The sequence below is a fragment of the Dromaius novaehollandiae genome, chromosome 2 (genome assembly GCF_036370855.1).
Source record: "Dromaius novaehollandiae isolate bDroNov1 chromosome 2, bDroNov1.hap1, whole genome shotgun sequence".
NCBI lineage: Eukaryota > Metazoa > Chordata > Aves > Casuariiformes > Dromaiidae > Dromaius > Dromaius novaehollandiae.
In genome coordinates this window covers 76,142,732-76,169,435 of record NC_088099.1, presented here as the reverse complement: position 1 = coordinate 76,169,435, position 26,704 = coordinate 76,142,732, and the positions used below count along the sequence as shown (strand labels likewise).

The window sequence follows — 26,704 nt, the reverse complement described above, 5'->3', positions numbered from 1 at the left end:
GCTGTCAGCTGCTTCAACCAACCTGCCTGTAAGTTAAAAGGCATCTGCAGTTCCCTGCGTGCCCTCGGCTCTCGCCTCGCAGGCGACCACAGGAGAAGGCAAACGAGCCACAACCGTCTTCACAAACACTAACAAAGAGCCGAGGCAGCCCAACGGCCATTCACGCTTCTTGCTGGAGCACCGTGGCCGGCATACCTGCGGCACAACCTGGCCGGGGGGCCCCTAAACTGCCTGGCAGAAAGAAAGACACCCCAGCCTCCCGCTTCAGGCTCTCTGCAGAGGGAAGCAGCAGGAAGCGGAGGGAAGCAGCCCGCCCCGCCGCCGCACCACACGGCAAACCCAGCCGGCGTCGAACCTGCTAGCAGTTCCACAGGGACAGCGCGAGCCACACGCTCCGTGCCGCCACGTGACAGCACACTCGCTCCCCCACTAGCCGCCTGAGCAATACTAGGAGCTATCCCCGGAAGTGGAATGAAAGAGTGCAGGGGGAGGTCGGGAAGGGAGGGGTCGGCGCATGCGTGTAGCAGTAGCTGAGGAGGGGGGGTCGGCAGCAGGCTCGGGCGCGTCTTAGTGGTTGGTTGGCTTGCGGTGCGGGAGCCTCAGTTGTCGCTGGAGGTAACCTTCCGCCGCGGTGGGGCGGTGGTTGGAGGGCGCGGGGGCCAGGCTGTGGGGCAGCTGTTGAGTGGGCGTGTGCGCGCCTCACGGCTGGGGGCGAGGCTGGGCAGCCGCGTGGCTGCGGTGGGTAGAGCTGCTCGTACCGCGGCCGCCGCTGCCTGGGGCGAGGCGAGGCGGGACAGAACGGACCGGACCGGCCCGGACGGCGGCACGCCGAGCTTCTCCTCGCCGCTGCACAGTTCCTAGCGTTGCGATCTGCTGAGCCAGGGAAAGGGCTGTCACTGAGCTGAGGCCTAGGCTGTGTCTTCTTGTTGCCCTTATGTGCGGCAGCGATTTATACAGGGAGGGACCCCAAACTAGGGTCTTAAGGAGGGGTGGGGGGGCCTAGCGCGCACTTTAAGCAAGGGAAGCAGCAGGTAAACGCAGCCTTGTCTGTGCTGGTGCCCGAGCTGGGTGGATAGGCGCCGGGCGTCCTACAAAAGGAGACGCTCGGGCAGCCTCTTGCGGCGGCCGTTAGCTGGCAGGGGAGGCGAGGGGGAAAGACAGGGCCTGCTCACGCCCTCGCTGATCTTGGTAGTGAAGGTGCTGTTTCTGGGTGTGTGCATCTTTGCGAGTATTTCTTCCGCGGTAATTACTTGCAAAAATGATTGCAAATACCTGCACTTCTAGTTTTGGGGGTGAGGGGGAGTTGTTTAGTGTGCGTGTGTTTTTTTTTTTAATGCTGTGTATTATACTGTTGAACATAATACAGTTGTCTGCATTATATGATGTGAAAACAAGATTCTCTTTATTACTCTGAAAAAGGGCTAAGAGGCGGTCTTCAGACATGCTCTTTTGCATTGTCTCAATATCAATTTATTTATTTGTAGAAATGTTGTATTTATGGAATAAAATGTATATATGAACTAAAATATACAAACACTTAGTGGCCCACAGCTGTGGTCTGTCTGCCTCTTCAAAGAAGTAGTATGACAGCATTGTTAAAATGCAGATAGAACTTAACAGCATAAAAAGCAATTTTTGTTGAGTGCTGAAATTCACCTCTTTGGCTTGCCAAGAGTTCTGGGAAATCTAAGGATGGAAGGCTTGGAATTTTGATTTTTAAGCAGAAATGTGTCATTTACAATACTTATTCCCTGCTAATATGTGGTTGAAGAGCTATATTATGAAGCTCATTTTAAGCACAAGAAAAGCCTAACCTAGAACTAAATTGGTACACCTCTGAGCATGCTCTCATTATTTTAATGTGTGTTAGAAAAGTGATTTAGGCCAAGCTAAACAAAAGTAAGCTTGCTTACACCTGGGAAATGTTTATGGCCAATGACATTGTGGTATGCAGCTTCATCTCACGTTGCCTGCGGCCGTGCGTCTGGGAGAAATGTTGGCTATCTAAGAAATTTAAGTGACTCTTCTTGCTTTGATCCTTTAGCAAATTATTAACATATATTACAGATGATAAGGTGATTAGTCTTATGCAAACTGTTAAGTCTTTATTTTATGAGAATTTTTTTACGTCTTTTGTAGTAGGAAACTGCAATGGAGAGTACAGTATCAGTCACTTGCTTTTTATCATTTTCCATACTGATGTGTGAAAGTTATCATCATGGAGTGGAGACAGCTTCTGTTGTGCAGACAGCAGAGAAAACTTTTCCAGAAAAGGCAGCTGGCATCAATACTGACTTGGCAGGGCTAATACAAAGACTTCACCTTCAAGAACTTTTCCATCGTTATGGAGAAAACAACACTCTGACGATTGAAGGATTTAGAAAACTGCTCCAGAACATAGGTATAGATAAAATAAAAAGGATTAAAGTAGACCATTACCGTGACCATCATCTTCATCATAATCATGTTGCATCAAGTAAAAACTCTGAGAAGACTGTTTGCCCAAACCATGAATATGATGCTAACAAAGATCCCATGAACAGTCACTTACAGGAACTGCACAAAGTAGAAAATACAGAACATGAGCAAAACTTTGTACACAGCAAGAACACTGTTAATGAAATAACTGCATCTATCAATACTACTCCCACAGGTGGCAACTCTGAATTACAGAATTTGGGAACTGGAGAAGTGAAGTCAGTTGCTCATTTAGATCTGACTAACGCTACTAATGCTACAGACAGCGGTAATACAAGTTGGCTTGCTAATGGAAAAGCAAATGAATCTTTTATTTTTCCAAAGGAATTGGAAGGAGGAAGTTACCTGTATTCTAAATTTAAAAACCAAAATACCCAAGAGGTGAGACTGACTCTTCCGCATTCTTGGGAATTGATGTCCACTAGGAATTTTGTTATGGCTTATAAGTTGCAGATGCTCATTTAACTGGGTACAAGCTTTGTAGTGCAAGAGTCAGTACTCACAGCAAAACACACAACTTTTCTCGAATCTTAACTCTTTGTTTTAAATTAATGTTATGTTCATGCATTGAGGTGGGGGAAAATATTTATGCAATCTAGTTCATATAGTTTTCATTTTTTCCTTTCTAAAAAAAATTCCTGATGTTAGCAATGAAGAATATAAACTTTAAGTTTGAAAATCATGTGTTCTTAGGCAGGTATATGAAAAGTTTGTAATACTTTGTAGAGAAACTTACAAGGTAGTTAGAAATTAATAGTACTGTTTTTCAAAATAAATATCTTGTTGTGTAAGCAGATAGGTAAGTATGCGGTAGTTGTTGATCTTGCCTCTAGAACTTGTGTTTTTTCTGCAAATGGGCAGGAAATAAAAAGCAAGTGTAGTAATGCATTTCCCTGAGTTGGAAATAAATGAATGCCATTAGAATTTTAGACTAATTGTATTACCTTTTTGCTTCTCTTTTAGATAGATGTAATGGCATTAAATTTTATTAGTATTATGTAGTGAATAGAATAGTAAATTCTATTGGTTCAACTTGTTGTTCTGCCTTAAAGCCAGCATCTGTCTCGTTTTCCAAATGAAGTAGTGAAAGCTTTTTTTTTAAAAAAAAAATAAAAGCAAAGTTAGGTTAACCTGTGGAAAAAAAGTTCAAGTATAACAAAATTTGCAAAAATGTCTGTAGAATAAGAATTAGGTTTAATTTGATGAAGAATTGCTTTCTTTCTGTCTTAACTTATTCTTCTCTAGAGGGATATAAAAGCTGTTGTCCAGTATTTTGTATTAAAAAAATAAAGACTTTAGATCAAGCCTAGGACAGAATCTAAGATGCATCTTAAGACACTTTCTTTGAGATTATATATAAGGACCAGCCATAAAAAAAAAAATAATAAAGATGGCTGCAAAACATTACTTTAAGAAAATAAAAATGAGTGCTTTTAAGTCTGTAGTTTTGTTACACAGTCAGGTCTTTCTCTGTTAATGGCTTTAAAAAGCAGCAGTACCTTTTTGGAGTCTGTTAATGTGTACAATCATGCTAGATAATTCAGAGTTTGTGTGTAGAGTGTGATTGTAGGTGCTGAACTCACAACTTATCATTATGTTCTGCACAATTGGAGCTGAAGTACTTCCGCGGGAGCCAAAAGAATAATTACTAAACCCCCAAAGACTCTAGATCATGTTATAGGAAAACTTTTGCCAGAGGAAGTGCATTTAGAACATGTTTTGTTTGAGACTTTCCATAGTAATGACTTGTATTAAAATAACCTTGTTATTTCTTCCTTATATGGCCCCTCTAAATGGAAGGCAAAAGTGTTAAGCTTCTTCTAATCTAATGACAGAGCATCTGACCTCCTTGTGCCAATAATTATGCATCATCTGGCAGTACTACCAAGCTAGCTTTCTGGGCCAGAATGTGGGAAGAGGAGGAGAAAGGTACAGCTGTACTTTAGGTCTTAATAAAGCAAAAAATCCAGTTAGAGGCTATATTTAACACTGATTTATGTGGGAAGTTCTTACTGAATTGTTTTTTTACTTGTTTTCAGTTACTATTCAGCTACTTTCATGTGGAATCAGTGTATTTACAGTTAACATGGGATGTGTGGTCCTTTTACGATATATTTTGGTTCTGGTTAATCTTTAAGTGTCTCTTTCCACAGTGTTCCAATGCATCAAAACTGATGCAGTCCCATGGCATAGGCACTCAAGTGTGGTTGACTGCTACAGAATTTAGTTATCTCTGTCCAGCTATTATTAATCAGATCGATGGCAAATACTGCATAGTCCATGCAACTAGTGAAAAAGCTGAAACTCCTCCAAAAGGTTACTCTTTGCAAATAGGTAGGTTCATTTGTTTGTGTGAGTTTGTCTTTTAAATATAGAATAAAAGCCTAATGGAACTCCCATTATTTTAGTTATAATTTTAGAAACATACTTCAGCACTGAAATAATTTCTTTTGGTACCTCTCTTCAGTATGTCTAGAGAGAAACCCTCATGGTGTACCATTTGTTAACCTTGGATTAATCAAATGTTCAGTAGTATTTGATAACAGGAATGTTAAACAACCAAAATTTCATGTAACGCTTCTTCATCTCTTTTACCAGCTTGGATTGGTGGCTTTATATCAATCTCTGTCATCAGTTTTCTTTCCTTACTGGGTGTTATATTGGTACCTCTGATGAATCGTGTATTTTTCAAGTTTCTCCTAAGTTTTCTTGTGGCATTGGCTGTTGGAACTTTAAGTGGAGATGCTTTCTTACATCTTCTTCCACATGTAAGTATTTATTTCATTAATAATCTCAAAATAGTGGCTGTTCTTATTGATGGCTTAGATACCAATTGCTTAACACCTACTCAATGAGTCACTTCTCAACCTTGTTAAGTAGATTATTAGATAGAAAGTTTTCTCATTATTTGGTCCTGCTTATATTATTCATTTCATATTCCCCACTGTAAAAACTTCACACTGCGATCCCCCAATGTTTCCTATGTTTTCTCAGTCATATGTGCTGCCGGATCACCCTTACAAATACATAGTTCCTTGCACATAAGAATTACGCAAAATGTTTTAGTCTTTTACTGCAATGCCACTTCTCTTTTTCCTCTAGTTTCACAATTTTTGTAGTTAGCAGAGGTAGCTCACTACCTCTTAAATGCAGAACAGAAAATCAGCACTTGGATTGATTGCTTACCCATTATAATGTTTAGGTCAGAACTGAGTATTTCTGAAGTTCTGGGAGAACATTACTTGATAGGCTTCAAATTTATCTATTACTATTATGTAATATTGAGAAAGAAATGATTGTTAAATTTCTACCTCTCTTGAAGCTCTTTGTAAGCAGAATCCCCCCCCCCCCCCCCCCAAAAAAAAAAAAAAAAAAAGTTAACTCACTCTGGCTTTTGACTGAGATTTGCAGGAAAGGACTACAGATCCTGTGCTGGGTTCAGAACCCTGCCTGTATTTTATAGGGTTCTTCCTTTTCCTTTCAGTTAATTTTGAACTTATCCTGGGAAGGTCATGTAAAATCTAAACGTGTGTGTGTATGTGTGCATATGTGCAAGATGCCCTGCAAGTTAAAATGGTAACTCTGGACTTGAGGGGGGGGGGGGGGGGGGAAATGTGAGGAGCGCTTTCTATGTTTGTTTTTGTTATCAGTTCTTCTGAATCTAATGACTTCCCCATATGGTGCTCCCCTTAGTCTCATGGAAACCATCACCATCACCGTGAAAAACCTCTACTTGAACAAAACAAAGGCTCTCTCTTCAAACATCTTGTTTTTCAAAGTCTAGAAGAGAGTGCTTACCTGGATTCCACATGGAAGGGACTTACAGCACTTGGAGGCTTATATTTCATGTTTCTGGTGGAGCATTTGATCACTTTAATAAAGCAGTTTAAAGACAAGAAGAAAAAGGTAGAGAAACTGTATTTTGAAGCTTTATTGTATTGCATGATGTTTTCTCAATACAGTCACAAAAACTAAAATGTATGTATATATCATATATATAATGACTATTGATTGGATTTGATAGCGAGCCAATTTTTGCTGACTTGATTAGTGTTAGAATTTTAGTTATGTTAATCACATTTATACTTTCAAACTAGATTATAAAAAGCTTTCCTTTCCCCCCACCTTTTCCTTTTAATTAATTAATTTATTTATTTTGTGATCATGTTAGGGAAGAATTATGAATGCTATTTCCTTAACCAGACAAGCTGCACAGGCTTGACATCACAGTGAATTGTTTAATAAGCAATCATCCAGTAACACCCTTTGTTATAACAGTTAAGGGGATCTAAGAAGCTACTGCCTATTACTGACTTCCTTCTGATCTCTCAAGGAGAGAGATAACTGTCTGCATTTTTTATTTTTTAAAATCTTATATTGGATGAAATAAGAGACCTCATGCAGTTTTTATACTTCTGTTGAGGGAGCGCTTGCACAAAATGGGTGAGGGTGGCAGTAACTTCTTTCCTACCACAAATAAGCATCTGACTACACTATAAAAGGTAATGACTTCATTAGATAGCACTCCATTTGAAAATATTGTCTTCCCCCAGGTCCCTCCTTTCTAGTGTTTCCTTTTCCTCTCCTCCAAAAAAGAAGAGAATAATACAGCTTTCAGATTATTTTGGTATGCTTCATGTGGAAGGTAGAGAATAGCATGATTTTGGTGGATCATAAATGTTGGTAACTTCTATAAAGGCTAGTATAGCAAGGACATAAATGATGATGCTTTATTCAGTAAAAGTTGGAGATTTGTTAAGCTTTTCTTCCAGAAAGGTAGGAAACTACTAGTTATCTAGAAAGCTCAGAAAAAGCTAATTTCGAGGCTACCACAGAGACTGTGATGATCTGTTTTAGTTTTTATTTTTAAATCTGTCATTAAGGCTGCAGTCTAAATTTAGATGCCTTGAAAGCTCTTCAGCTTTGGTCACAGGAGGTTGTATTGGGCAGGAGTAATTTATACTGAAGTAAGTTGAGCTAACTGTGAGTGACAGGATCATTTTCCCTAGTTAAATTTATCTCTAGTTAAATTTATTCATGAAGAGATGTTGAAGAGTTCCAAGCAAAGCAAATGTTTTTGTTTTCCTTATCTCTTGGCTGTGTGAGTGGATTTCCTATTAGACTCATTGTGCCTTTCTAGATATCGAGTCACTGATCATAAATTGCTGTGATATAGACATTGGTCAGAGATGACTGTAGATTTTACAGACTTTACTTGGTTTTCCTTAAGCACATCTTAAAAACTGTTACACTGATATTACAATATTTAAACCCCACCCCCCAAAAACCCCCCACACTAGTGGAATTGCTTTTGTTCAGCATTTGGTGTGTTTCACTTCTCAGATGAACTTCTGCTACCCCTAACACAGAATTAACTGGTAATTATGCCTGCGGTGTTTTTTCCCTTTGGAGCCTGAGGAACTTTTTTTTTTTTTTTTAACCGTACTTAGCTGAGTTTCCAACATTTCTCTTCTGCATTCTCTATATGGCTTCCATGCTATCCTCTTTCTGTGCAGGCTTGCATAAGTGTTGTGAAAATCCTGTTGCTCATGTATATCCTGAAAAATAAGTAACATATTTGTAACTGCAGTGTTTTCTTTTGGAGTAAGAAAAGAAATGAAGATGATGGAGAAAGTAAGAAGTTTTCAGCGAATGAAGAGATGTTGGATCCAGATGATCGTAAGTCTCAGTAGTATTACTGCACAGTTGTTACTGTGCAAGAGCACAGTTAAAATACTGTACATGACCAAAGGCAGCTCATAGATTTGTTTCTTACTGCAGGTTGGATCACTGCCTAGTTGAATTCTTCCTGGAACAAAACCTGTGTGTACATTGATATGTGGAGGACTAGCCCTGTTTGTGTGTGTGTGTGTGTGTGTTTATTTTTATTTTATGATTGATAGTTTGGAAGTAGTGTATTCACAGTTTTGAAACCTCAAGCCTTTGAATGCTGGATTGGATAGTAGAAGTTCAAGTCGTGCTAAGATGCTCTTCTGGCTATGCCTTTGGAAACATAGCTACACATAGTTCCTTCTACACTTCTCTTGTTAGACTGTTAGACATAGTGTATAGAAATCTAAAGAATAGAACATGCACGTCTTAAATCCAGGGTTAGTTGTTTTGAATATATATATAGTTTTAAGGATGATAATCTAAAATTCCAGAGGTTAACTGAGATATTGGACTGCAAATGATCAGGTTTCCTCAACATCAAGCTATAAGCAAAAACACACCTTATTAGGTATTTGTCTGCTCTTGTAACTAAATAATCTGATACTAGTTTACGATAAAATACTGAGAGAATTTTTATTGGTTTGCAAATCACTTTCAGTGTTGCTTCCTTGTCTACTGAAATATCCAGTATGAAAGATTCCTAAGTTTCAATAAGAATAAACTTTGAGTAGTCACATACAACATCATCTCCAAAAGTTAATCTTGTTCAGCAATTTAAGGCATGGATTGTGATCAAAATGCATCATTTTCTGCAGGAGTGATATTTAAAATTGGCATATTATTACAGAAAGGCTTGTGCAAAATTGTGATACTTGTTTGAGCAGACTTCATGCGTAGCATTTGTTTAAGAAGAATGGTGACCTGCCTGTATATTAACACAGTTCTGGCGTAAGCTTATTGGAAATCAGTGAGTAGGATGACAGTATAGAAAACTGGACTTACAGTATCTCTGTGCTTTGCAACCTTAAGTCCTGTGTTTGATGCTTTCTGATTAGTACATGAGAAATTTTTGATGTAACTGTTTGCGTCTTTTACTTCCCTAGCAGACTTTTACTCTGTTCTGTCTGCTAAAGTTGGACTGTACTTGAATTGAAGCTTTTGGAAATGAAAACTATAATATAACTTACTGTATTATAATTTCAGTCTTCAGGCCTCAGCCTAGGAGAAAATAGAAATGGAGTCAATTTACTTCAGGAGAACAGTATCAAAATAGTTTGAAAGAGGATATTTTTCCTCCATTTCCCTATGTGGTTTGGTCTCCTTGCTTAAATCCTGAGAGTTTATTATAAAGAAGCAACATTTCCTATCTGTAACTAAGTAATAATATTGTTTCTAGCATGAGAATTGTCTTGTTTCGCATAGAGATTTAGAAGGTGAAATGCCCTTTTGTACTTAAGAATGCAAGAGTTTAATAATTTAAATAAATACTGGGACTGTATTCTCTACTGAAGTTGACAACATCCCATGCTCTCTTAGGAAGATTTAAAATTTTAGATGCTGATCCAGTATTGCACATGCTATATGATAGTGCAATTTAGAGCAGAAATTTTGCCTCAGCTATAACTGGAATTCAGTTGCCAAGACTCCCACTTGTTATTTCCACTAATAAAAGTGTTCTTTTGCAGAAAGCCTACTTGTTTTTGGTGTGGATGCTGAAGAAGCTTTCATGTTTTTGCAGTAATTATAAGTAAAGAATGAATCGTCAGTAATGCAGAAAAAATGTGCATTTGTTCATTCAACTGCAGGTGAAAAATTTAACAAATTTTAGGAGTGTTAATGAGACAGGTAAAACAGCCATTAATGTCTGAGGACATTTTGAGGTCTGTATTGGCAGTTTTATATTTGAGTGTTTATTTTTTAGGTGTCCAAGCTTAAGAACTTGCATTTAACCAATTATTTCCATATGATATTCAAGAAGGTTGCCAGAATTCTATCTATAACATAATCCTGCTCTCTTGCAGTCTTATTCATCATCTCTAAGATAGGTAAATGGCAAATGCTTTTCAGGCTTTGTCTTTCTGAAGCATTTAAGTAACAGCCTTCACGTTGTGAAAATGAGACACAAAGATCCCTATGCTATTGTATTTAAATTGTACTAGGTCTTATCTGAAAAGTTATTTATTTATTTATTTATTTAGTTAGTTTATTAGGAGGTATTCATGGCAACAGTATAGGGGGGTGCGTTCCTGGTAGGAGGTGGAGAAATGAGAAGTTTTTAGTGTTTTGCAGTAAAGTGAATAACCTCAGAAATCTGACTTAAGAAAAATAAGTAGTGAGAACTCTTGAAAAATTATTGGTACGAGAAGCTGGGGTATCAACCTAAACTTTTAAACTTACTACTTTTTTTCAGTTCTGTCATTTATTAAACTTCTTTATTGTATCATTGCTTCCTAGATGACTTTAAAAATGTGTAACATTATACTTTGGATTTTTGTAACAGGGCCTGAGGGCTATCTAGGGACAGATTCACAAGATCCATCGCCCTTCATTTCTCAGCAACCAGCAGTACAAGAAGAAGAAGAAGAAGTTATGATAGCTCATTCTCACCAAGAGGAGGTTGACAATGAATATGTATCCAGGGGCTGTAGAAACAAATGTCACTCTCACTTGCATGATACTTTAGGACAGACGGATCATCTTAGTCATCATCATCATGACTACCATCACATTCTGCATCATCACCATCACCAGAACCATCATCCACACAGTCACAGTCAGCGGTATTCACGTGAAGAACTGAAGGATGCTGGGATAGCAACTCTGGCATGGATGGTGATTATGGGAGATGGACTACACAATTTTAGTGATGGCCTTGCAATTGGTAAGCGTTAGTTTCAATAATACTGCTTTGTCATCTGTGATAACAGCAAGGTCTTTTTATTAGCATAACTAATTAATGGTGGTTCTTTTAAGACTAAACTTTCATCTGGCAGTGGTTCTGAATGAATGAGAAAAGCCTCTAGTTTAACAAACTGGAGATCGGTGACAAATCAAACAAAGCTGTATGCTGCAGCTATGTTTCTTTGGGAAATCTATACGCTTTGCTTTATTTCCTACTTTACTTAAAGGTAAGATTTTTCGAAACTAAAGTTAGGCTCATAAACCAGTATTTAGGACTTAAAGAGCCTACAGGTGCTCAGCAATTCTTTTGTGTTCTTTAAAGGTAGGTGTGTCGTCTTGGTCACATAAAGTAGTTGTGTTTTTTTCCTACTTCAGTCACTAATATCACTGGCTTTCTTTTTTTTTTCTTTTCCATCTTCACTTGTATTTAATAAGGTTGGGATCTATACTTTACACATCTGGCTTTGCTTATGCTAGGTCCTGATTACATATCATCTATAAATTTCCTCAGAGCTTTGGAAGGCAGGGAGATGGGACCATGGTTTCAATGTACCTTAGCTGGAAGATTATCCAAATGGATTAGGCAATATAGGTGTATAACTGTTGCGCGGTGTGAGGTAGACCCACATTCAGTTTTACTGCATGATTAAGTTGGTTGTACTCTAAGGTGCTTAAAGCAAGTATATGAAATACATTATGGTTTTGCACAGCACTCCTATTGCATCCAGGTTCTCAAATCTTAACATCCTATAATAAAGAGCAGGATTGTAGCTCTTCTTTCTAGCACTTGAGCTAATCTTCCAGCGCGTCTGTGCTGCGTTTTGTCTGCCAGGAATGCATGAGTGGGATGCTAGTTAGGTGTTAATTGTCAGAAATATAAATCATGGAGAGGATATCAATTAAGTCACTAAATGTTGCATTCATGGAGGCTTTTAGATTAAGGATCTCTAATTAAAGGAGCGTAGCTAAAATAGCCTACTTCAGATGTGCTCAGTGTGCTGAACAGTCTCAAAACAGTTTTGACATCTTTTTTGGAAAAGTATTTCAAAAAATATTTTTCTCACATATAATCATGCTGTACTCAAAAATGTACCCTTAAAGTCTAGTTTAATGACATAGCTCTGTCCTTAATTATGGGAACTTAACTGTTTCTGCTGTTAGCAAAAAAAAAAGTACCTGTAAACAAAATACTGTTGTCTTTTTGCTCCTACTCTGCTCATATCCCTGTTTTTCCTGTGCATGTTGTAGCTCTTCAATCTTTTTTGACAAAGCTTCAATGAAAAGATTTTTTTCTTAATCACAAAAAAATAGATTAAATATTGTGTTTTGGGCATGGGGCTTTGAGGTCAGATTTGGTATCTCCTTTGTTTTTTTCTAGAAGGCTGGACAACAGGAATTCTAGATGTAAAAGTAAGTTCTAGAAGGTGAAATTAATTCAGTAATCCTTAATTCATATGCTAGTCTTATAGTATTGACTTTTAGTGTTTAAGACTTACCTGTGGTTTTGCAGGTATTGGATTCACTTCTAGTTTGTGTAGCATACTGGGGTCAGTTCAGCAGTACTAGTCTTTCTGTAAATTGTATTGTATAAACAAGCTCATTCTTTTTTTGAAGAGAAAACCCAATAATAACTCAGTATTTCTCACTGTAGCATGTGCAGTTGTTCAGATCCAGTCAATTCACAATATAATGTGAAAAAAGACCTCTCTGTTTAAATCTTTTTTTTTTTTTTTTAATTAAAGCATGGAATGTAAATTTCCTAGCAAATCAGTAGTGAAAATATGGTGGAAGAAGAAGGAAGATTTGCATACAAATGGTATGGAATATCAATTATCTCCTAGCATGAGGGAGGTTTGGGGAAGGGGCTGTGATTTGATGGTTATGAAGAGGGGAAAGCTATAAGGTTAATAAAAGCTTGTTGAACAAGTGAGAGCACTGCCTTTTGCAAGTCCTGCTGTGTAGCTTGTTCAGACTAATAAAAAGGTATCTTCAGGCACATCCAGAACTGAAGGAAATCCACCATGTAAAGCAGTGATCTGATGATGATGTGAAAAGGTCAGTACTGCTTACTGTAACAATTTCTTGTATTTAAATGATGGTAAAAATATTTTTGACTCAAGATAGGGATAACCAGAATAAGCCTTCACTTATAAGTTTTCACTCATGTGATTGTTATTCCTTACTTTCATCAGTTATTTCTTTTTTTCCCTTGAGTCTGTTATGTTAATTACAGAGGAACAAGATTTAAAAAAATGCTTTTTTCTTTTCCTCTATTAAAGCATGGAACACTTGAATCTCACTAATTTGTATAAAGTGATCTTCTGTTCACATCACTGATTTTTTTTTGAACTGTTTTGTCTTCAAGTAAATAACTAAGATATAGAATGCTGTAGTTATTGTTGTACTAACCTTACCTATGTATTTTCTTCATATAATTCTTTTGAGAGAAATAAGTGATGTCTTAAATAAGTGATGTCTTAAAAGTATATTTTAAAATAACTGTGCCACTATTAAATCCCCTTCTTGAGAGAGGATAATATAAACTATATTAATGTGGCCTGCAATTTGAGTGAAAAATAAAACCAGATAATCTTAAGCTTGTACTTTGGCTACAACATCAGCCACCTAGATACTTTGCAAAGCAGTCAGGTTTTGTTTGTCTTGCTTTGGTGGTCACAAAATTAGGTTTACTTTATGCGATTAAGCTGGATTCTTGTATTTTTATTTCTTCTCTAGAAAGTGATAAGACTCGGAAAACATTGTACAGGGATAATAATACAGAGGAACTTGTAGGTTATTCAGGATGCAGGCATGGGAGGTAGACCTCTCATGAGACCTTCTGCCTTCCTTTCCTTATCTAGTCTCCTCAGGATTTGAAGCCCAATTGAATGATGATGAATTCTGTTGTCCTAGTAGGAAATAATTGTAGCCATGCTGTCTCCCTCTCAAATCTGACTCAAAAACTCAAACTGTAAAGCAGTGGCTGGAGAGGGAGAAAACAAAAAAAACCCAGATTGATATCTAGAAATGATTGATAGTGTTCAGTAATACTCCTACCAGTCAAGTAGCAGTGATAACTCTAAATTACTGTGTAGGCTAGTATGACTGAGTGTTGTAGAATGCAGTGTAAACCACTACTGCTGAAGACTTGAGACACTATCTGTAGTCTTTCACTCTACATCACTCTGCATTGGACTTCATAAATAGTCATAGGAATGGGTGAGCATGAGAGGTCATGTAGTCCAGCCTTCTGCTTGAAACGTGACTCTTGGCAAGCACTAGGATAGGTCAGTCATGGCTTTGCATAGCCAAGCCTTGAAAATCTCTAACCTCCAAGGTTAAGCTCTTCTAGTGATACACTACTGTCTTAATAAAGAAGTTTCTGCTTTCTGCTGAACCTCCCAAGTTGTAATTTGCAGCCTTTCCCCTCATGTCATCTGTCGCTACTTTGAAGAATGAAGCTCCTTCATATTTGTAACTCCTTTTCAAGTAGTCAAAGGTTGCTGCTAGATAACCACTTAGTCTGGAGGAGAGCCTAGCACCCTCAAGCTTTTAAGCCCTATGTTCTAGGCTCTGACATTCTCGTGAGCCCTCTGTATGACAGTATTCCCATCCATCTTGAACTGGGGTGGGGGAAGAGAAGGGGAGGCAAAATGGACAGAGTATCCCAGGAACAGCCTCTGCAGTGCTTAGCGGAGGGGCATAAGTACTTCTTCTAGTCTGCTGGCCTTGCGTCTCCTACGATTGCTCATTTTTGTCCTTTGCCTCATGATGAGAGCACACTGTTGGCTCATGTTCAACTTGTTGTCCATCATAACCCTCAGGTCCTTTTCAGCAAGGCTGCTCTTCAGCTAGTCAGGTCCCACCTTGTACTGATGCATGAGGTTATTCTGCCCCACATGCAGAACTTTGCACATCCTTTGTTCAATCTTCATGTTTCACAAGGTCTGTGGGAGCTAAAGCTCTACTGTTCGATGGGTCAACTCACCCTCTGTTCCCCTTCCTCCCCCCTACCCCCACCCCCAACTTAGTGTCATCTGCAAATTTGTTGATGGTACATCTTGTTTCATCATCCAAATCATTAATGAAGATATTGAAGAACATGGATCCCATAAAATTGTTCCCCTGGTGAGCTTTACTTGTTACTAGCCACCAGCCAGTTGGCAAGCCCTTTGAGTCTAGTAGTCCAGCCAGTTTGCAACCCCTAAAACAGTCTGTATATCCAGCCCATATTTCTTCCACTTCCATATGAAGCTGCTGTGTCAGAAGTCTTACTAAACTCAAGTTCTGTTATACAGACTGTTGTCCCCTGTTTATATAGTCAGTTATTTCTTGATAAAAGACAGTGAGTTGGATCAAGCATTTGAAGAATGAAGAAGAAAAGAGAAGCAGCAAAATTAGGACCCTGAAATTCAGTAAGGAATTGCTGGGGAGAATCCCCCTAGAAAGCTGCCAGAAGTAAAACGCAGCACCCAAAAGAGCTGGCTGATTTTTAAAGAACACTTATTGAGAGTCCACGAATGACAGACCTGTTTGTGCAGGTACACTAGAACTTTCAGTAGAAGGCCCACCTGGCTAAGCAGGGAGCTTCTTAATGAATTAACACTCAAAAAGGGAGCATACAAGAAATAGAAAAAAAGACAGGTGACAAATAAGGAAGATAAAAGCACTTTGATGAAAAACAGGAAGGCCAAAACCCAGTTAGAGCTAAGACTAGCAAGAGACATTAAGGATAACAAGAAACAATTTTACAGGAATGCTAGCTACAAGATAAAGTTCAGGAAACATACGGGTCTGTTGATGGATAGGGAAGGGAACCAAGCAACAGACATAAAAGAAGAGGCTGAGGTACCTGGTGCCTTTTTTATCTCAGTCTTCATAGACAAAGCCTGCTCATAGGTCCCAGCAGGTGTCAGCACCATTGCAGAACAAAAGGGACAACAGCAGATAATCAGCAGTTTAGAGATTGCTTACAAAAGCTGGTATGCTCAGATGAATGGGGCCAAATGGTATTCACCCAAGGGTGCTGACAGAGTTGACTGATGTGATTGCAAGGCTCCGTTCTATCATTTTTGACGAGTTATGGTCACAGAGGGAAGTCCCCAAAGACTGGGAGAAAGTTAATGTTATCCTCACTGTAAGAAGGGCAAGGAAAAGGACTCACAGAACAATTGGCCAGTCAGCCTGACCTCAGTCCCTGGAAAGTCCCCTGAAAAATGTCCGCTTGGAATCCATCTCCAAATGCTTGATCCAACTCACTGTCTTTTATTGAGAAATAACTGACTATATAAACAGGGGACAACAGCCAATATAACAGAATTTGAGTTTAGTAAGACTTCTGCCACAGCAGCCTCATATGGAAGTGGAAGAAATACAGGCTCGATATACAGATTGTTTTATGGGTTGCAACCTTCTTCTGTATCCCAGGCTCAGTTAGCTCATACTCACCAGAGTCCAAGCTCCCTTTTGTGCTGTATAGGCCATCAGTTCTACCTTGTTTATGAGCAACAGGTCAAGTAGAGCACAAACCCTGGCTGGCTCCTCTAGCATTTCCATCAGGAAATTGTCACCAGCACATGTTACAAACTTCCTAGATTGCACACCTAATGCTGTTACCTTTAGAGCTGAGATATCCTATGGGCACGATGGTCTACAATCTGGAGAAGTTTTGTGCAGTTTTCATAGAAAGCCTTATAGGCCACCTTTTCTGTTGAGGTGGTCTGTAATACTATCCTTAGTGTTCCTCCTCCCTCTGATCTTGACCAGGAGACTCTCAGTAGGCACAAAGAATTGCATTCATACTTAGCTTTATTCTGAAGCTCTGCACAGTCAAGAAACTCCTTTATGTAGCAAATCGCTTCCCCCCACACCATCTATCTTTCCTAGACAGTCTGCATGCATCCATCCTTGATGGGCCAGATGAGCTTTGGCTGTGCCTCCACCATCACGGAGGTGGGCTCCAGGCAAGCAGCAGACTTCCTTGGACAATAGGTCTGGTGAGCAGGTTGGGGCTTCTGTCCTGCACAGGAGGGAATTGCTTACCACTAAAAATCTTTGTTTTCTTTTCATAGTGCTGGCCCTAATCTGACTATCTGAAATGTTGAAGACTATGGGCTGGGCAGATCTCATTTTTTCCTCTATTGCTGCCAGGGTTGTGACCCTGTTCTCTAGATTAACTGCTACAAGGGGGGATGGAGAGTTCTTCTGTTGCTAGATGTTGCTATTCTCAGATTTTGCCTATCTGGGAGTTTGTGTTGGCTTCCTGCTCTAGTGTTGCTTTGGTCCTGCCTACCTTCCTTCTCATCCTGAAGGGGCTTGTGCTCTTGCCTCTGCAGAGTCTTTGAAGACCCGCTCAATCTCTGATTGATGATCCCTGATATGAAGATGCCTGCTCATTTCTTCTTGCTTCCAGTTTTCTCGGTGCAACAGCACATATCCAAGAGGTAAAGCTGCTGTCCACCTTCAGGAACTCCGTCTGGGTAGTGGTTGCTGGAGGTGGCTAACCCAGCAGGGACAGAGGATTGTCTCCTGTGGTCTCATCATCACTGTAGCTCTTCCTCTGTGAGCAGTACTTCTGGGTCCCCTGCATGTCAGCTGTTACTAAATGGCCTCACACCTGTTTGCACATCTTATTTGCTGTACCTTGTTTGCTGGCACACTCTGGGTACCAGATAAATAGAAAGCTAGATGTGATTCTGCTGCACCCTTCTGTGAGACTTCTCGCACATGAGAACCTTCTGTGCTGTCTGAGTCATGGTTTGCTGACCATGCTGCTTGCTGCTTCATCCTGAGCCGTCATCTAAAAAAGGAAAAATAGTAAGTAAGAGGAGGGGAAAAAACAAGAAAGATGAGCACTGTAGGACTAGTTTAAGGGTTCTTTTTCTCTTCTAAATAAATAAAAAAAAGGTACTATATGTGCAAGCTGTCTAGAATTTATAAATTTTTTACTGCTAGTTTCACACAATTGTGTAGCCTCTCTTATTGTTGAAATGGCAGGCCTTCTTTTTTAGTACCTGACTCTCAGAGGCAGTTGAGCTGCACTCTTCTCTTAGTATCTTTCAAAAGCTAGTGTCTTTTTTGATGATACTTGTGTGTGTTCTGTTTTGTGGGAAGTTTGTGGCGTTGAACAGTATTTGGCTTAATTCAGAAATTGTGAAATGAAATCTGTTTTTCTTTAACTAGATTAGAGGATTTTAATATTCACTTCTGGTTTTAAATTTATGAATCATACACAAAGAAGCTGTTCAATTAAATTTTAAATGCTTTCACAAGCATAAGATAAATTTGAGTGAAACTGAGTGTCCTAATCTGAGCATATGCAACAACTTTTCTGAACATGACACCTAAATATGTAGTAATGCTTTTTTTCTGTTTTTTTGTAGGAGCAGCCTTTACCGAAGGGTTATCTAGTGGTTTAAGTACTTCTGTGGCTGTATTTTGCCATGAATTGCCTCATGAGCTAGGTAAGACCATAATATTTTGGTATGCTGCAGCTACCTAGATATTTACAGGTTTGCTTTGGAGAACTATAGTTTATTTTATTCTGTGCACAGTAAAATTTGTTTGAATTTTCTTACATGTTTTATATGTTTGAATTATTGATTAGAGAACTTCAAGTTGAAGTACTGTTGAGTCTAACTTATTTTAATGAATCCTTTATTAGAAATCTACACATCTCAGCTATGAACTTTTTGTGCAACTCTGTCTCTTGCAGTTATTTACAACTCGACCTGTATAGTTCATTTGTACTGCTTTTATTCTTCAGTACAGCATAAACTGTGAATTGGAGGAGAATGCCCTAGTTGGAATTTGATTTTGTCATCTCTGCTTAATTTTATTCTTGTGTTTGTGCTGTTTTCATGAAATTAGTCAAATACCTGTTCAGTCTTGCAAAGAATTGCTGTAGCTCTACATTAAACTTAAACTACTTTAAAGTCTTTTTCTAGAATACTTTGTCTTTTAAATTCAAGTGAATTAATGCATGGCCATATTTCTCATAAGCATGTATGTGTCTTTAAGTTACAAATTTAGTATTTGGCTCTTTTGCAATAAAGTTCATGAGAATAGAATTTAGCTGTTTAATTCAACTTGCAGTGAAGCTGATCTGGTTTCCAGTGGTTGAATCACTTTGTGTAACTGGCATTTCTTTTTTTAACTGTCATGACCATGATCAGATCTGGTGTATAGAATGAGGAAAGAACAGTCAGACACCCTTCCCCCGCCTTTTTTTAATGCTTTAGAAGTAGATTGTTCAGTTTCATTTAACAGGCCTTTTAAACCTGTATATGTATACATCAAACTACTTATTATTGTGCAGATGATAAATATATCGGATGACTTTTTACGTGGAGAAAATATCCATTTTTATGATGTGGGAAGAAATGAGTCTTGGTTATCTCAATATATATTCAATGGAAATTGTGGAACTTGTATTAATTAGACGTACATCTACTAAAGTAGAAAATTTGTTATGAATGTGATATCTTGGATTCAAATGTTCTGATTGTTTTGTAAGCAAGAAAAATCTTTTAAAATTTAAAGACAAAACTTTACACAAATACCTTTTTTAATAGAGATCATGGACTGGCATAATAATACTAAAACAAATAGAGCTAGCTAAAATTAACTGGAGGGAAAAATCTCATCACTGTTTTCATGAAAATGATTTAACATTAGTATTATACCAGTTCAGCTTAATTGTAACATCTTGTGGGGAAAAGCTGTTGTAACAAACTTCTCAACTCAACTTCGAAGACTGCTTTTGCTCACTTTAACTGGAGGGAAGTCTTGTTTTTGTATAGAATCAACTTTATTTTCAAAATGCCTTTAGAAAAAGTTGTATTATTTTAGTATTATTTTTGTTTGGATACTTAGTATTGTTGTGAAACAGACATACTTTGAATTATGGGAAAACTGTTTCTGGCTGGTAATCTATTATTCTTTCAAGTAAAATTAAGACATTAAAGATCACTTACAGAAATGAATAAAGAAATTCAAAATTTAGAAAGAAGTAGACCTGAACTATGACAAACAAGTACAGGATAACAAATAGAACCATCTTGGCACTATTGTTTAATGCAATTAAGTGGATTTTTTTGTTTGTTTGTTTTAGAAATTGTCTTGGAATACTCATATGTATCAAGTACTACAATATTTTATAGTGTTGGTTTAAATACAGAATAGACTAAAAGCTTTTTCCAGAAATCCTAAAACTTAAGTGTTAAAAACTTCATATTACTTGCTGTTGTTGTTTTTCATGTGTTACTTTATTTTTTGTGTCCAAGTAACTTCTTCCTTATGTTTTCCTTCACAAAATTAGATGACAGCATATAAATAGCTTAGCGATATTGTAAGTGCTAAAAAGAAATCACAAATACTGCAATAATTACATTCTAGATGTTAATTTTGTATTGTTTTTTGCTGTAGGAGATTTTGCTGTGCTTCTAAAAGCTGGTATGACCGTCAAACAAGCTGTGCTTTATAATGCTCTGTCAGCTATGCTGGCCTATCTTGGAATGGCAACGGGGATTCTTATTGGTCATTATGCAGACAATGTTTCAATGTGGATATTTGCCCTTACTGCTGGCTTATTCATGTATGTGGCACTTGTGGATATGGTAAGTGACTTGACCTTCTTAAATTTTACCTAATATAGCTTAGGTATTAGTACCAATTATATTTTGACCATAAAGAACCCTTCTACCTTTTCTTCATCAATAAACTGTTATTCTGTATTTGAAGGAATTGAGGGATACTAGATGTTAGTGCTAGTTAAATATTCAGATGTGAGATTCCTTTTATTTACTGTTGGAACAGAGCTCGTTTCTGCCTCTGTATTCAATTAGAGGCAGTTAACAGTGGAAGTGGAGTAAAACATTTGCTTCTGACAGTGGCTTTCAGTCTGACTGGCTGTCAGCACCACCAAAGATGTGTTCAGCTTTTGCAGTAAATCATTAGGGTCTCTTGGAATGGAGCCAGAATAGTATTAAAATCTATACTGTGTATCAGAAGTACATTTGTACAGAAGTACGAAGTACTTTGTCAAACTTTCATGAACAACCATTGTCTTTCTAAGAATAAAGTCTCTAAACTGGCTTGATTAAGTCAGTTGATAAATAAGCCAGCCATTTACTCAGAGTATAATTAAGACATCAGCGTAATTATGAGAACAGTTTTTTGTAATTAGACCATTACAACCTCTCTGTCTCTCTAAACAGCTCACAGGAAAGTAAATTCAGATATTTGTGTTGGCTCTTACCTTATTCAAGGAATAGTATTAACGGAGTCAATAGGGATGACTAGTGGAGTAATATTCAACTTTCACATGCCTAATGGTTGAAGAGCCTGGTTCTAAATAAGTATGTATTTTGAAGGCGTTTAACATTTTCTTGTTTGTTTAGGTGCCTGAAATGCTCCACAATGATGCTAGTGATCATGGATGTAGCCGCTGGGGATATTTCCTATTACAGAACGCTGGGATTCTGCTGGGTTTTGGGATAATGCTGCTTATCTCTGTATTTGAACATAAAATTGTATTCAGCATAAACCTGTAGTCTTGCTTGCCAGGAGCAAAGCTTAGTGTTAAATTATGATTGGTATACCTTTCCCCACTTCTCCCCCTTTCCCCCCCCTCCCCATTAAATTTTGTAATGCAGAGCTAGGCTTGATGTAGACTAGATATTTTTGTTGACGTGTTGGTTTTTTTCCCCCCTCCAAAGTAGAAATGAATCCTGTGTAAAATTTTTTATTCAGTTTAGTGTTGCATATGGTACTGTGGAAAGTTACACTTAGTAAAGCATGGTGAACGTATCAAATCTATTAAAGGAGCTTCATCATTTGGGGAGAGGGGATCTTTAAAATTTTTTGTGAATTTATCTACTGTATGTAACTATATGAAACTGGCATTTTCTTACTTGAATAGTTTTGCTGGTATAAACAAATAAAATGACAGTGGTTTTTATTATACCACAATCAAAAACAGGCAATACAAAGCTCAGGGAGCAGTGTTAAACAAGAAGACAACATGTCATGAGTAGTATATGTTTGGTAGTAATTCACTTCTGTTTCCATCTAGTCTACATGGAATGTCATATGGGTCCACTTCCACCTTTTTGAGGTGGTTCTACTCAGAATAGCTCGTGGGTTCTTTGTTTCTTCATTCTGGTTAATTTCCACTCCAAGTGATTTCATGTGAAATCCTGTTTTAAGTGTTTGTACCAAGTAAGTTTTACTTGTTTGATCTCTTTTGATATGAGATGATCTTTACTGATTTCTTAAGTGAGCAACAAAACTACAGCTATAATATTAGCTATAATATTGTAAAAGCATAGCTATGTCTCTAATATACTCAAATTCCATCAAAAAGAGTTTTAAAGTAGAGATATATTGCATTAATGCTGCCTGAAACAGCAAAATTGTGTTACACTCAGGTTTTGAGGGAAGGAGTGCTATAGACTGAGACAACAGTCATTTACTACAGCAGCTTTCTTAGTGTTGATATACTCTGGGAATTAGCTGACTAGGAGAGCTTACTGGTTCTAGTTCAATATGCTTGCATGCTATAAACTTAGGCTGTGCAAAACAACTACATTCTTTGCAATAACTTAAGCTGACTCATCCAAAAAAGGAAAAACTCTTTGACAGCATATATAGGGAAGCAGCATATGAAATTGAGATTAATTATTGCTAATGTAATATGTAGATTGAGCTTACTGTCTACAGTTTAAGATTTTAACCATCCTGAAAGTAACTGAGGGAAGAAAGGATGAAAAAAGTGTTATAAAAATCTTGTGTTTGCAGGGAAGACAGGCAAACATTAGTTCACATAACATCTCTTAACTCTTATATAATGAAGAAGAAATTGTCTGAACCATGCTGTCTTAATTAACTAGCATTTAAAAACTGGAAACAAAACCATTAGAACTTATTTCTGATCTGAGTTTACCACTACTTCAAATCACAAGCTGAATGAAAAGCTTAAAAAGGAAGCATTTGATAATGCCATGTCTGACAGGTTAAATGGTCTGACATATGTTTGTCCTGCATAAAATTAAAATGAAAACTACCACATCGCTTCAGAAATAGATATTTCAAATGCATTGAAAGATTTTTACCACTTAAAAAACAAGGTTCTTAGGATTTTCTGCAGCCAATGGAATATTACCTTTTCCTCGTCCTTTGGTCTTTCCTCAGATTAACTAGATTGAGATTTAATCTTCTTTGCATATTTATAAAATGCTGTTTTATCAATGTTTCTTAAGAAAGCTGAAATAATCAGCATAGATCTGTTAGGGTTTTAATGTCAGTGTTGGAGCTCATATTGATGATTTATGTAAGGATGGATTTTTGTTTCATTTTTTGTGAAGAATTGTTACCAAATTTAAAAAAAAAATAGAATAAGCAATGGATTGAACTTTGTTTCTATGCTTAAGAACAAAGTGTGCTCAGTAGGAGACCTTACAGCACTACTGTAACTTATGAGCAAAGGAAAAAGAAGCAAATAAAGGTCACTTTTCCTGTCTTACAGGAGGTTACTAGTCTTAAGGATGGGAGGGTTCTGCTGACAATTCCCTGTAATTTCCTCTTCTAAAGCAGTTTGAGCGGTGCAGGGGCCAGCAGAGCTCATCATTGTTCACCTGATCCATGTGGTGATCCTGCAAGTTGAGAACTGCATCTTCAAAGGAAATCTCTCGTCTGTTACATCCTCATGTATTCAGAGAAGACAAGTTGATTGTCTTGGTATTTGAACATTGCGTGTGGACAGGATTTCTGTCTTGTTTCCTTTCTTTCAGTAAGTGAAGAAAGGCATCTCTATAGTTACTCCATCCTGAGGGGAGCACCAAGGTGTTGGGGTCTTACCCAGCTCCCTCAAATCTGCACACATATGGACCTGCATATCTCTTTGTTCAGTGAGCAGGTGTCCACAGAGAAGAATAGACTTCTGGGGGGAGTGCTCTTTTTTTTTTTGCTTTTTCCTGCTGGCTTACATGCCAGCGATAGAAACCAATCCACAAGAGGACTTTCGTGTTTAACAATAATATTGAGAGAATAGAGGTGTGTTGAGGTGTTTTCCTTCCCTTCATCAAGTGTTTAGAAGTTCATGTTTCTTTCATTCTACACTTCTGTATTTTCATTCAGTCTCTGTACTTTCTTAATAAGAAGCAAACCTCTCTTAACAGCAAAAGAAAACCAAAATGCAGATGCAGTCTGCCAGGAAGAATCATATAACTTGAGCTGTTGAGAAGTCATTCTATGGTATGATGGCCATTATTTGGTACATTTTCACAGTATCTCCTAGATTTTCTATTCTGTGCTACCTCTATTTAATTTTTCTTACAGTAGTCTTACTCTAATGTTCACAAGCCTGAATTAGTTTCTCAGAGTATGATGAAAATGGCATCTATATCCACACACCTCTGCCATATATTCCATGCTCTTAAACTCTTTTAGCTCATGTGAACTTAATCTGAAGAGAAAGTAACTGAATTTTTCAAGCCACCTAAATTCTTAAGACACTTTTGCCCTTATCCTCACTACACTCTTGCCTTGACTTTGTGATAACTGAAACCATGCCCAAAAAACAGCTGCTGATCCTCATCTTCCCTTCACTAGCCTTAGTGATGAACTCAAACTTTGGCTCCTGTGAAGCTGTTAAGTTTCTAGCATGTGCACATCACTGCTTGCTTTTGTAGAAAAACAAAAAATCCAAAACAAACAAAAAGCCAAAACAACCCTGTTGCAGGACAACCAATTATCTTTACAGTCTCAGACCATGAGGGTTTCATGTGGCGCAAGGGAGGGGAGGAGGAGATTTACTCCGTGACTCCACAACTCATTTTACAGATTTAAAGTTACTACACAAGTTACAACAGTACAAAGCAACAATTCTTATCAACAGAAACTTAGTTCAACTAGAATACTTATTTTCCAATTCTAATTGATCTTTCTTACCCAGAGGTTGCCTGAGCAGCCAACATACACTCAATCCCAGGGAAGTAACTGCAATAGGGCATCCCCATCCCAAGGGGATCCACAAGTTGACAAACCCATTGTCACCGACAAAGAGCCCAAGACAGCCTCTGGGGCCAACCTATTTATACCCGTTAGGGGAAAGTGGAGGTGGAGTCGCTAGGCCAGCTGCAGTTCTCTTCGCGCAGTCGCAGTCCCTAGCTCTTTGCTGCTGCAGGGTTCAACTCTCCTCCGTCCTTATCACGATCGTCCCCACAGTCATGGGGTAGGGTGAGGGGATAGCCGAACACCCCCAAGGGCAGGCTTGCTGCCTTGAGCACTCTTCAGCACTGGAGAAAGGAGTCTGAGTGACTGCGAATGACTGCTTTACTCTTGCAGTGGTGGTCCCAAGGAGAGATCGCAGAGCTCAGGTAAGGAGTTAATTCCAGTCCACAACGGCCAACACTGCCCTAGCAGTGAAAGTAGGTGTTATCTCCCAAGGTCCTGAGGAGGAGGAGATAGTCCAGACCGCCACCCTAATTAACATTGTTCCAGCAGTGAGAGGAGGCTTTGTTTCCCAGGGTCTTGGTGCCCAAGCAGGCCTTACTTCAAAGCCTTGACACCCTCCCTTTCGGAGTGTGAAGCACAGGAATGCAAACAGCTTGTAACTGGCACCAGCTGGGGGGAGGGGGGGAAGCTGGGAGCATCCCCCCACAAACCCCCCTACCCATTCATGCACGTGCACATGCATGTTTCTGACTGCAGCCATAGCATAAACCTGTCAAAATTCTGAATCTTTCATGCCTTGAGAAATGCATTCTCCAGGGTCCAACTTGACCCTGTCGTGTCTAAATGAGTTTTGTCTTTTCTGGAGTGATAGTTGTGGTCACTCTCAGAGCTTATGTCTCTGTGCTCTTGTTCCCCTTATTGCTCCTGATGAGCAAAAGACCTACCTGTTCAAAAATTTGGTAGACTACTACTGTCATTCCCCCGCCACACAAAAATCTCTTCACAGCTGTATTTTTCTGAAATGCATGGAGATAGAACCTTACTGGAGCCTTGTGGGTCTTGTAGTGTTTGAGCACTATGTACATACTTTTTTTTCCCCTTTCATTTAGTGCCCTTTAGTCTCTCACCTTCCCTTCCACTTCTTCAGTTACCAGAGAAAGGAGGCATGCTGAATTATTTTTTGATCATGAGGAAATTCAAACTTAGATGGGGCACAGTTCTGTTTACTTTTTTTTTTGTTAGTGATTTCTGTTTGCCTGTAGCCTTAACAGCTGCTAGTTAGTTCAACTGAACTACTTTCTCTTGACCATTTGGTGGATATGAAATAGGAAGCAGGCATGTACCCTAATGTTGCCTGAAAGATTTTAGGATCAGTGACTAAATTATAAAGAGGAATCTACAAATTTCAGTCTGCATTTTCAGTGAGTTCTTGGCTGGCTCTACATAATAAACTGACATTGAAATATATGTGCATCAGAATACATTGCTAATGCAACAACATGAAAAATAAATCTGCTTTTAGAGCATTTGGGGAGAAATGACTAAATAACCTAGCCATAAGCATATCAGATAGTTCAGTGCTCTAATATTTGAATCTTTGGTGTGGATGTGAATCACTGACAACTGTCCAGACTAGTAACTGAGGAAGACTATATCCTGAAGCTCACTATAGGTGTGTGCCAGCAGGATGGAAAAA

The 26,704-nt window shown here is 38.5% G+C and overlaps 1 protein-coding gene across 4 annotated transcripts; it reads left to right on the top strand.

Moving 5' to 3' along the window:
- Nucleotides 1–487: 487 nt before the first annotated feature.
- Nucleotides 488–23,575, top strand: SLC39A6 (solute carrier family 39 member 6). Of its 4 annotated transcripts, none has more exons than XM_026110312.2 (10): nucleotides 488–615; nucleotides 2,143–2,859; nucleotides 4,632–4,812; nucleotides 5,077–5,246; nucleotides 6,172–6,384; nucleotides 8,088–8,157; nucleotides 10,652–11,032; nucleotides 18,435–18,515; nucleotides 20,479–20,669; nucleotides 21,453–23,575. In XM_026110312.2, the coding sequence occupies exons 2-10, from the start codon at nucleotides 2,152–2,154 to the stop codon at nucleotides 21,603–21,605; spliced, it is 2,148 nt and encodes a 715-aa protein (XP_025966097.2). In that variant the 5' UTR covers nucleotides 488–615; nucleotides 2,143–2,151; the 3' UTR covers nucleotides 21,606–23,575. The 4 variants fall into 4 exon arrangements, 3 of the variants coding, with proteins under 3 accessions (XP_025966097.2, XP_025966096.2, XP_064362833.1); XM_026110311.2 differs by having other exon boundaries at nucleotides 2,140–2,859; XR_003260774.2 differs by lacking the exons at nucleotides 20,479–20,669; nucleotides 21,453–23,575 and adding an exon at nucleotides 17,388–17,495 and having other exon boundaries at nucleotides 2,140–2,859.
- The last annotated feature ends 3,129 nt before the right edge of the window (nucleotides 23,576–26,704 follow it).

What these genes read in the sequence shown, in the direction of transcription:
- SLC39A6 (XM_026110312.2), top strand. Translation starts at nt 2,152, where the DNA reads ATGGAGAGTACAGTATCAGTCACTTGCTTTTTATCATTTTCCATACTG. An exon ending in AAAACCAAAATACCCAAGAG is followed by an intron (nt 2,860 to 4,631) that starts GTGAGACTGACT and finishes CTCTTTCCACAG; the next exon opens with TGTTCCAATGCATCAAAACT. An exon ending in ATGTGGCACTTGTGGATATG is followed by an intron (nt 20,670 to 21,452) that starts GTAAGTGACTTG and finishes TTGTTTGTTTAG; the next exon opens with GTGCCTGAAATGCTCCACAA.